General features: G+C 34.8%; 1 protein-coding gene across 1 annotated transcript in view; it reads left to right on the top strand.

The window, feature by feature from the left end:
• Positions 1 to 10,266, top strand: part of LOC5571073 (synaptic vesicular amine transporter) — a 155,206-nt gene extending 144,940 nt beyond the window's left edge. Inside the window, exon 9 of the mRNA XM_021849911.1 lies at positions 8,655 to 10,266. Within this exon, the coding sequence (XP_021705603.1) occupies positions 8,655 to 8,723 (69 nt within the window). The 3' untranslated portion in view covers positions 8,724 to 10,266. The remainder of the gene's footprint in view (positions 1 to 8,654) is intronic.
• Positions 10,267 to 12,595: the final 2,329 nt, after the last annotated feature.

The raw sequence follows: 12,595 nt of genomic DNA, 5'->3' as shown, positions 1-12,595 counted from the left end.
AAAAAACAAATAAAATGATCAAATTTTGCGCGATAATTAATGGTCAAGATCCATTAGTAGAATAGTTTCTGACCGTGATTTTTTTTTATATTCTTAAACATGTGTTTATATTTTTGAACATGTGATTTGTTTTATCACTTATCACTTAACTAGTACACAGCGGAACAAAATTAACATTCTTGTTTTGGGAAAAAACAAATAATGTGTCTCTGGTAAACATGGTATTACTGAATTCAATGCAGCTCTCAGAAGTGTTTCAGCACATCACTATTTTGAGCTATAGGTCATAAAATTTGTATTATTCACGGATTTTAATAATATAAATCAAAATTTAACCTAGAATTTTTTAACTTTTTAAAAAAATTTTATACCACGAATGAGGTGGACATTCATATAGTTCATATCTGAGGGATGCGGTCTCGAACATTTTGGTCATTCAATTTTAATACAAGTTTTTCCACTAGTGCTAACCGTTGTTTGCTTGTATCGCAGGAAACCATTTTCAAGGTGCACACTGAAAATGTTTCACACTAAGCTTCTGCAATTTGTTGAGGGCAATAAGTCCAATGAATCAGCTGAGACAGATAGTTTCTTACCGTATGTAAGTATGAATATATTTCACAAAAGTTCTAAAACTGTTACGCATTAATAAGACGTTTCTTCAAAAGTTGATTGTTTCTGTGTCACATAAAATGTATAACATTTTTTAGCGTGACGAAATAATGACCGCACACTTCTAGGCATACTCGGATCATTTTGATGAAAATTTGAGCTTGACAGCAACCTGGCTGCTTGTTTATATCCAGTTCGCACCCCCAGGTTCATATGATATATTATTGTTTAGAACTATAAAATGTCGATGTAATCGATTTTTTTCAAGATGCTTGCAGTTTCTAAACAAAAGTTGAGACAAAATAATATTGCGCTATGTATTCCATAAATGTGTCACTACTCAACAATGTTCACCCGTACCCTACCTACCTGGGGAAAGTGTACCTCCTCCGAATTCACAATTTTCTGAAAATCAATCTAGGATAAGTATAAATCAAGTTCTAATTGAGGATTAAATAACGCGAAAAAAGAAATTTGTTATAAGGTTTTAAAGTTTACATGTACACGCCGAAACACGTGTCAGATGCACAAATTGAAATTGAAACAGCGAAATGAAATCCCATGCTCTGGTGGAGATCGAACCGACTCTCTATTCGCTAGATGGGCGCTTCATCGAACAAGCTGCGGAGCTCCGTGAGAAACCCCGATGCTCGGAGGCGAACTGAACTTGATTACCCCAAAGCATATGATATCATAATTTCGCAGTCTGAATTTCCTTTCAGATTCTCAGGATTTGGCACTTTGTTTGTGAACTCGAAGTGCTCGAAATGCTAGCGATTTATGATCGTGCTATCACTCTCGATACAATCTGTCAAAGCATTGCTGAATCTCTTGACAATTTTCAGAGCGTTTCCTATACAATTACCACATCACACTGTCTATAAGTTCTTGGCTGATTCAAAATTGCCGTAAAAATCTATGGAAGCAGTTCTTAGTTAATTCCTTAAAAAATGTTTTATCAAATTTTTACTTATAATTTGTTTCATCGTTTACAAAAAATATTTAGAGCTGATAGCACGTAAGTTTGTTTTGGCAAAGGCAATCAGTTCGGTCTATTTTTGTCAAATTTGTTTAATAAAATTGATGTAAAAAAATATAATCTTTAAATATAAAGGATACATTTTTAATAGAAATGATAAAAAACTGTAGCAGGTTGTAGGTTTCTTTTTAGAGATATGATCTCTTTTTCTATTTTATTTTATTTTCTATCTCTTTCTATTTTATTTTTATATGCAGATTTCTAAAAAGTCTCTACTCTCAATGGAAGGTTTTTAAGTATCTTTTTCAATCAAAACGGTCTCTAAAATCTCTGTTTCCTGATTCTGAATTCTTCAAGAATTTTGTCTCAGATTCGATGAGAAAAAGCTTCAGGAATTATCATCTTCTTCTTTCTGGCATTACGTCCCAACTGGGACAAAACCTGCTTCTCAGTTTAGTGTTCTTATGAGCACTTCCACAGTTATTAACCGAGAGCTTTCTTTGCCGATTGACCATTTTTGCATTTGTATATCGTGTGGCAGGTACGAAGATACTCTATGCCCTGGGAATCGAGAAAATTTCCTTTACGAAAAGATCCTCGACCAGCGACCCTCAGCCTCGACCCACGACCCTCAGCATGGTCATGCTGAATAGCTGCGCGTTTACCGCTACGGCTATTTGGGCCCCCAGAAATTATCATATTAATTTTATTTAGAATACGTTTAGGATCTTTCACAGGGATCTCTCCTGAAAATTTTCCCAGTGATTTCTCTACCATTTCTCCCAGGAATCTTCCAGAGATTTTTCAAATGATGCTTAGAAGATTTTTTCCAAAATTTGCTCCAAGAAATCCTTAAGAACTCCAAAGCTACTATTTACAGTACCACTTTGATTTTTTTTCCAAAACTCTCCTACAATTTTCTGCAGATATTTTTTCACTAATTCTTCAACCGAATTCTCCAGTTGTTACTCTAGGAGATCCTGCAATGATTTCTACAGAATTTCCTCCGAGGAAATCGAAAAAGGATTATTCCAGAGTTTTTGGAAAAAGTATAGTCTATGCTTTTATTTTGTCAAACAATCATGTAAAAAAATACCCATCTGATCAAGTGGATTTCTTTATAAATTCATCCACGTTTCCTTTAAGAAATCCAATATGCCTTGAGAGGCTCTTCGAACAAATCTATTTTTTCCAGATTTTTCCAGCATTTCATCTAACTATTATTCTTGCAATTTTAAGAAACCTTCCTTAGATAGTTTCTCAAAAGAAATCCCATGCAATCTTTAAAAGATTATTTAAATATTCACACCAGTTTATACTACAGTAATTATTGCAATAATTCCTCCAATCATTCCACAAATTGCTATAGAGCTTATGTTCAAAATTTTTCGAGATATGTCTTTAAAAAATTCTGCAGAATACTTTCCAGAGATTCAATTGAGTTTATCTTTCGATTGTTTTAGCAAATTATCAAGGAAATCTTATAAAACTACCTCAAGAGTCCAGAAGTTATTTAAGAGATTCTTGGTCCATAAGGTCCTATAAAGGTTCCCAAGTTTAATCGGACTCTATGATTTTTTATAGAAAACCTCATGGATTTATTTTTCAGAAAAATTTCCTATGCATTTCCCCGAAGACATTCCTAGAAGAATTCCCGAAAATAAATGTTTCAAGACTTTCTTAACAAAATCTCAAAGTATTACTGTAGGATTTTCTGTAGAAATCTCAGGAGCAAACTCTGGAAAAATTGCTTATTGTATCTTTAGAATCATCCCTAGTTGACATTTCAAATAAATCCTAAAAGATAATTTTTAAGGAAATCCCTAAAAAATTCTGGAGAAGTTATTGGTTGATTTTTAGAATACGTTTCGACCGGCAATCTTGGAGGATGGCCCATGAGAAATCGATGGATGAATCACAGGACACAATCTTGGGGAAGTTATGAATTTCTCAGAGATTTTTTGGAGGCATTCAGATGATTTTTAAGTAATCTTTAGAAAAATTCCATTTCTGCTCCAAAATCCAGGTTGAATTTTTGGCATATTCTTAATAACTTGCTTGGAGAAATTCCGTAACAAAACTCGTGGAGAAATTCCTTGGAAAAAAGAACACTAAATGAACTCCTTTTGAAAGTTCCAGAGTTATATTTTGAATTTGTTTATCGGCATATCGGTCTATTTTGTTCGAAGTAAGAGGGAGCATGGAGAAGAAAGCAATGAATACTAGATGGATAGGTACCGTAAGGGAACGGCGAGAGAAATTGGATTAGATGTTGAAGAGGGCATACCATATGAAACAGTATTACTTGAAACGTCCTTCCTTGTGGCTAACGTCCCCTATAGGAACGGCTTGGGTGTGTTTTAAGAATGACACTACCAAGCCAGCCAAAGGGAAGGAGGTTTCAAGCGCCCTAATACTGTTTGGCGATCAAGCAGATTCTATCGATTGTTCCAGAGTTATGTCTGAACATTTGATCAAATATTTGAATAAATTTGTGATGAAATTCCTAGGGAAAATCATAAAAACACGTACAGTAATACTTGTCGTAATGTTACAAGCAGATCTAAAAAAATAGTCTTAGATCTTAGATGCGATGAATAGTCAAACTCTTATCTCCTGGCTCCTATTAGATTTCATATTGTTTTCTTGGTTTCTTTTTGATCTCTATTCAGCCTCTTTTTAATTCCATTCAGGTCATTTTTTTCCGGCAAGTGGTCTTAAGTTTTCTTTCCTTAAGGCACTCAGTCGCTACAAGCCCGACGAAAAGCTTTCTTGTGGACAGGCATGAAAATGAGGGGTTTTAAGCAAAGAAGTGTTAGGACAAAAACCAAGTTTAGTGGTATTTTTTAAGCAATTTTTCATTCTATACAAATTGTATGTAAGTAAAAAACTAGCCAGTCTTCTAAGAATTATGTTATTTTTTCTGTTAAGCTGTAAAGTCACCTGAATATATCGTTAGAACGCTTGGAAACAGTAAAATTTCCTTAACTCAACTCAACTCAAAACCAATAAAAAATGTCACTTACACCGCAATGCGTTTGAGCCCCTCAAATAAAGTAACTTTCAATTTTCAGCCCAGGGTGAAAATGTTTCTTAGCTTCACTGTTCACAAAAAAAAATGCCAACGTTTGTCCTACCCATGGTTTCGAACGTGGACGCGCCTCTGGAAGAAACTAAAATAATACTTCTAACGCAGGTAGAACTTAAACTATCATATCCTAGATAATACTTATGCTCATGCTGCTATGAATTATCAATTATAAGTAAATTCAATATCAATTCTTACTCAAGCTACCATGAAGAAATTTGAAGAAACAAATTCATTTTGAGTTGATCTTGATATTTTTTTTTTTGCAGAAGTTTACGGGTACGCTTTGCAAGAAATATATATATATATATATATATATAAAACAATTGCAACTTTTTCGATTTTTCATACAAAATTACCAACTTTGGTAAGCTAGATCTCAGTTATTTATGGACCGATTTGAATGAAATTTTCACAGAACGTCAGATATAACTTGAATTTTGACATACATTTTTCAATAATTTTTCCAATCACGAGTTTATAAGTTATAACGGTTTAACTGAAATGTAATTTTCTACGAAAAATTTGAAACTATTTGTCTCAAAATCTGATAGCCCTACACAAAAACTGTCTTCAACAAACTTGTTCATCTCGTTGAAATCTACAACTTCGCTGAAGATACCATGAAGATATTCCTTCAATATGTTTAGTTATTTCATTTAAAAAAAATCGTCAAAAAATTCACTTCAATCAAACCGTTACTGCTTTTGAACTTGTGATTGGAAAAATCACTCAAAAATAATTGTAAAATTCAAGTTATGTCTGATGTTCTGCCAAAATTTCATTCAAATCGATCTATAAATAACTGAGATATAGCTTACCAAAGTTGGTCATTTTGTATGGAAAATTGAAAAAGTTGCAAATGTTTTGTCCAATACTGTATACACGGAACAAAATTCTGTGGTAAAAATAACTATTTTAGCTGACTACGCCCATTCTTGAAACTACCATGGAAATTCAGACCAATTTACTATGTTACACCTCACCGCATTACTGGTACATTTGACAGAAATAATCTACAACAATCTGATTCCGACTACAGACATGGTAAAATCAAGCGCATTTCTGGCCTGCTGAAAATTACCGGTGCGAGCGCTTAAATTAACCCCCTAAAATGGTAGTTTTTACCGCACAATTTTTTTTGCGTGTATGGGAGATTGATTTTTTTTTTTTTTGTAATTTAAACCGCCCTATCATACACTGAGGCAAAAATACTTAGGTTTTCCATAAATCAAGACTTATGAACCAGCCAAATTACGGTTTCATTGCAAGCTTAAACATTTCGAAAATGGGATCATAAGTTTCATAAGTGAGAGTTTTGAATTCTTTAACAACAATTACTTGAAATAATTATCATAGCAATCGCTAGAAGAACTACTCCGCTTTCGATGTTGGCTACAAGTTAATCGAAAACAGATCACATGTTATCATAACATGTCAATTTTTGAGCACGGCTGAAATAAAAGGCGAATAATATTATCGATTGATCGTTCGAATTAAATTATTATCATTGCGTTTATTACCGAATTTCATTGATTGACTTATGAAATTTATTACTGAAATTGTTCACCAAAATCATAAGCAAAACTTAAAAATTTCAACAATAATCGTTGTGGCGCCAAATCATAATTATTCCTTAAGAAATTATTAAGTTTTTTTGCCTCAGTGTAGACATCAGTTACTTACTCAGAAAGTATATCTGGAAAATATTTTCTGTACCGTGGTGAATCAAAATCCGGACGGTACCAATATCCGGACACTCTGATAGAATATATTATTAAACTATTAAATTAAATACATATGTGGTAAATTTCATACATAATATTCACTTTTAATTTTGCTGATCATTTTACCATCAGTCGTAATCTAGTTACCATTGCCTAAACATCAATAATAACCAAAACAAAAAAATCGCTCCTGTTGCAAGGGGATTTTCTGCAGTTTGAATCATTTTCGGTAGGAGTTGCGACGAACGTGCCTTAACATTCAGTTGTGTTTTTGTGTTAAGTTTATGTGTTTAAATTACATTACTCTTGAAGTATTTTGAGATTAACAGTGAAATAAACGTTCGTATGTGTATTCGGAAGCACTACAGTCGTGAAATTCGTATAAATATGCATAAGGCGGTGTAAAAGAGACTGTCCGGAATCGTCGACAAGTGATTTGAAATCCGGACATAATTCTAGAGCACGGCGTTTTACTTCTAAGAGTGGATATTTGGAGGGTAAATCTAAAAGAAAACTCACAAACATTATCAGTGAATGCTACCAGTGATTAAAATGCCGTTTTATAAACAGAAAAACAGTCCCATTCAAATAATTCTGCGGTTCTAGCGACAAGAGTCTAGGCGTATATGCTTGTATACAGTTGGGGTGATTGTACCATAAATTTACAATAATTTCGTTATCATAAACATCATTGATCAAAGGCATGCATGTAGTGTTTGTAAATGTGACATACGAATAAATGCAGATATATTTTTAATGAATTTCGTTGCAATATTCCATACTGCAAAAGCGGTGTCCGGATTTTGATTCACAAGTGTCCAGCTTTATAGACAGGTAATGCTTCTTGTGTCCGGATTTAAGGACAAGACAAGTCTAATTGTTTCGATGATTTTCATGTTATTATCATAACTTTCAACATAAAATTTACTTTTCTTGTCGAGTTCTAGAATAAAACTATATGTAGCGAAAATGAACTCACATATTTTTCGATGGAAAATGGTTTAAAACTGAGTTTAAATATGTGTCCCAGCTTAAGCGTCCGGGTATTGATGCACCACGGTACCATCAGAGGTGGCCAAAATTTCAGGTTCATTAAAATTCCCTGATAATTCAGGTTCATTAAAATTGAAAACCATGGTTTCAAGTAGCAGACACCCTGTTCAATAATAGGGTAACGACTGTTTATCCCGTTCTTAATCGCTAACAGTTGGCGCCAGCCAGTACAGACAACAACGTTTCGAACGTTCAGTTCCTCTCACTAGCCGCCGAGCGGCGACACTAATTTTTGTATTCCACTTAATGATCGCGCTACGATGGATTCTCAAATTTCTCAAACTTCCAACACAAGCGCATGGAAGAATGGAAGTCGAGAACTGCCAAAACGTATGGAAAACAATGAAAAACGTAAATTAGGGGGATTTGGGGCATAATGAACATACGGGGCGAAATGGACACCCCCTCAATATCTGAGAATACGCATATTTCATCAACAGTTCATACACTGCATGAAATCTGTATTGCATTTGAAATGTTTGACGGTATAAAAGTATATGTTTTGCTTCAATTGTCCTTCAAAATTTGACTTAAAGTTTTTTTTCAGTTTCAAATTGGCATATAAGAAAGGCCATGGAAGAATCTATTTTTTTAGCAAAGTAACAAAACCAGAAAGGTTCTTTTTAGCTATTACGATTGAGGGAGAGTGTTTTTACATATCGGAACGATTAGCTGTCATTAAATATATTGTAATCACTAAATTTCCCGCAAGTGTTCATTTTGCCCCGATACCTTTTTACCAGCCTTGTTTTCGACCTAATTTTCTATCTCGCTTTTCTGACATATGATATGATTTTTATTATCATGAATGATTGTAGCACGTCGTACTAACATCAAACTTGAAAACTAGCTGGTAGAAAATTGAAAACATTGCCATTTTATGATCTTAAAACGAATATTTGCTTAACGTGTCCATTATGCCCCTAATTCCCCTACCTACTTGCATTTAGGAAACTGGTTCAAAAATGTAGTGATTAAAAATCAAGCGTAATGTGAACACAAAACTTATTGTGTTTAGTTCATCTTCCCTGGTGCTTTCTTTGCTTCAGAATTTCGTTTTTACTACCACTGAAAAAAGCCATCTATTGCCTTTTTCAGTTTTGAATATCGCCCTATTGATATTAGTATTGGACTAAATTGTAATGGTTGCACTCCGAACTAACATTTTTTCGTCTGTTATCTATTATCTTTACAGTCCCTGATAGTTGGAGAGCGTTCATCGGTGCGATACGTAACCTACCAAAACGAGGACGACGACGAGTAAGTAAATCAAAACTACTTGAACAGTACATTCGAAACACGAGTCACCAAACCCCGGAGATGAATCTTCAAACTGCGCGCATTTTAATCTAGGAACGGATCACGTAAGAGAGTTTTAAGTCGAAATGCAGATGGCGCTAATGCGACGCCACTCACAAGCAGAGTGCGCGTTTGCAGGTGGAAGTGATTGTTTTAGTATTTTGAGCTTTTTGAACAATAAGTAAGTACTAAATGTTGGATAATGTCGATAGTATGTGAAATACACTTGTTGAAAAGAGCACTGATAAAAGATTACTATTGAGAGCGAAGAGCACACGTTTATTGTGCATGCAACGGGAAACCGTGGGCTTTGCGAGAAGATACATAGAAGAAGCATTGCTATTGATACTAAACTGATGATAATGGATCTATAATCAAGCGGTTTATGTTACTTCTGCAGAAAGGTGTGAATAGATTTAAAGAGGAAACCTCAAGCTCAAATCAAACGAACAAACATAAAAAAAACTAGAATTACTCCCTGCGAACTCGCAAGTCAATCGGTTTTCAAGGGGGCTTTTATTGCCTTTTTTAAAAGAAACATTAAGTTTTGTATTTATTATTCTATCAAACAACACTTGTTTTCAGATATAAACGATATAAGTCGATAAAGCTCAAATATTATGCTTAGTTCATCGTAAACTCAAAAAAATTTCATTTTAAGCTTATTTCTGAAAATTAGAAATTAAGAAATATCAAGAGATTTTTCCAACAACGATTCGATATTTTTTCACTATAAAAAAAAATACTTAGAAGCTCCCTTTGAAACCGAACGAACCTAATCGATGAGATAAGCAAATCAATCCGGTGCCACAGCGAAAGATGCCACACATGACTCAATTAAAATGCTGTATTGTGAGTTTACATACTCCCGATTTGATTGTCTGAGTAGACAAATTGTGATTGGAGTATGCAGGTACTATACTTGGCTATAATTGAATCAATGAAGCATCCAAGTTAAATATTTAGTGTTTGCTAGTTTTCTGGTTTACAGCATTTGGTTTTATTCAGTTTTAAGTCAGATTTTGTGTGTGTTTCTGAAATGCTAGACAACACAAGCCCTCAAATGTTTGAGTGAGAAACAAATTTTCGATCAAATGAGTCATACTTATAGTCTATTAATACTAGTAGATACACTTACTAATCACTGTTTTGTCAAAGATCAGTTTCGAATGAGATGCCTGTATAATAAATTTCTGTTTTTAACAATGCTCTCCCAAGACGGCTTTCGCGTTGTGCAATAAGATTTCGATAAATTTTGATTTATTCGAAATAATATTGCAATTTCAGAGAAAACTTTCCGTTTTACGGTTCAACGGAAAGCTACCGCAGCTGTCACATCACTGATTTGCACAGGGTGGGTGTACGGCTGTCAACTACAAACAAAGCTCGCCTAACAATCATCTCTCGGACGGGCCGGCCCAAACAGCATCTTTTCTCACGCGGGCCATGCCAGGCAGCAAATGCTGATGCATTTCAACACTCAAACAGCGGGATGCCTAGCAGCATTGTGAGCCAAACGAATACACCCACAAAACATGAACGGTATGCGCACCTCGTTGCGTATACCCCCCCTGGATTTGCACTGGTAAATCATCAGTAGGCTTCAATGATACCTTGGATACCGTCTTGATGATTGTTATTTGTTGGTGTTTCTCATAGCGCTTTCTCTTTCAAGCATACTATGATTGAATTGGGTCCTAAAATTTTTAATGAAATCTTGTTTTTATTTAATAACACGAAAAAGCATGTTACTGTAACTACTTTAGCAAATTTTCCCGCTCAAATAATGGCTATATAATGTTTAAACTTTAATTTAAAAATTTGGTCCATAAATGAACCTTGACACTTTTGATCATGTTTGACGTTCGCTTAGTCGACAAAAACACCACATGGGTTTTAGTTCGACCACAGGGGTTGTTCGTATCTGACATTTCGTCAGGGACACGGATAACAAAATACACCCAAAATTTGAGTTTAAGCCAAAGGATGTGACAAAATCTAAAAAAAAATGTTTTTTGGGCTTAAACCAACGGAAAACATTAGAAAATTGAGTAAACATGTGTTTTTGGTCTAAACTTAAGCGTTTGGCACTAAAATTGGGACAGGGCTTTAGGACCCTATTGTTTGCTTCAATGATAGAATGATTTCGAAGCCTGCGGTAGAACTTTGACAGCTGCGGTAGAACGCGGCGGCTACCGCAAAACGGAAAATTTTCTTAACAATCGTAATACAATGAATTTGTAACTTACCGTTGCCTCTTTTCGTCGTATGTATCCATTATCGTTTCGGTCGCTATCAGTTATCAGATTCGTCTCACGACTAACGGATCACTGTGATATAGTCAGTGGTCAAAATCGTTAAAATACAACGCTTCAACGTTGTAATAATACGTTTTACTAGAATATTTAGATCTACGGGCATCTCTCTTGATTCCTTCAGCATGATGAAATATATGGATTTCCCTTAAAATTTATTGGCTCCAAGCATTTCCTTTTGACCGAACAATCATCAAGGATGCTCACAGCGCAGCGAAAACACCGCACAATCAAAGGAACCGATTTTCTACGGCGAACATCACGCAAACATTGATGCGCTCAATTTTTTTCTCAGTCCGGGCGGATGAAAAACTTTATTTACGTTCTCAATTATATGCGGTCGTTGAGGGATTTTCTTGAAATTTCGTAAATTTTAGAAGTTTTACGGCGTTTGATTAGAATGATATCCTTCAGTGGAGATGTACGAAGGTTTTCCATAGTGTAAATGAGTGCCCGGTGAAGTGAGTCACACAGGGCAGCGGGAAGAATTTTTAATCGTATTGTGGCATGGCTCAGTCGATCGCTAATCTGATTTCGCTCGGTACGTATTCGTCCATCCAATTTCAGTGAAAAAGTGCAAAGCGGATAATTGAACTGAATTATTTATCGAAATACTCTAGAATTTAATACGACGAATTATAGCGCTTACGAAGAATTAGATCAAAACTATAGGAGCGGTTTCTTTTTCAAATCTAACTTCTACTTCTGGATTTCATTTAAAATTTTCTGACTACTTTCACCAGGGATTTTGAAGGACTCCTAACATAAATTCTTCCAGAGCAAAGCACTACAACACATAATAAAGGTCGGCCAGGATCACTAGTTTCAAATAAAAACTGGTAAAGTCGTTCGAAATTCGTATGAAGCCTCTACTTTGGTAGGTATCTAGCATTTCATGCATTCTCTACAAGATAATTGATTCAAATGGAATAAAGAAATCGACACCGACCATTATGTTGACTAAAGAATTTGCTAAAATTTCTGAAAAAGAACTCATGAAACAATGACGTATGCTTTAAAAAGCAATACCTTCTATGGAATATTTAGCGGATGTTTATCCTACAAAAGTGTCATTTTCTCGGAAGAATATCTGAAAGATTTCCTTTTGAACTGTCTACAGGAATCCCAAGATAACACCCTGAGAAATTCTTTGGAAGAAAAGTTTCTGAAAATTGTGAATTAATTACTGGAAGAAACGAAACTCCTAGATGTTTTCTAAGGTTAATTTCGACCCTCTAACTGACCAGGACAAAATCGCCCACAATCAAACTTTCAATTTTTTCCAATCTGTTCATAACCAAAAACGTTACCGGCACTTATCGAAAAAAAATGATCCAAACCGCATTGTGGAATTCACTTTTCCCACTGTAATAGAATAAGAATAGTTTCCGACCATAATATGTTACGTTTCATGTAAAAGCTTAGAGGTTGTTTAACCCCCCTAATTCCGGACTTCTGTTACCTATCAGGGTGGCCACCAAAATCCAATTTTCAAATTCCCGCTTTTTTCCCGGTTTTCCCG

The sequence above is a fragment of the Aedes aegypti genome, chromosome 3 (genome assembly GCF_002204515.2).
Source record: "Aedes aegypti strain LVP_AGWG chromosome 3, AaegL5.0 Primary Assembly, whole genome shotgun sequence".
In the NCBI taxonomy this organism is placed as follows: Eukaryota; Metazoa; Arthropoda; class Insecta; order Diptera; family Culicidae; genus Aedes; species Aedes aegypti.
The sequence above is the reverse complement of the archived record's forward strand: the minus strand, read 5'-3'. Positions and strand labels throughout refer to the sequence as shown.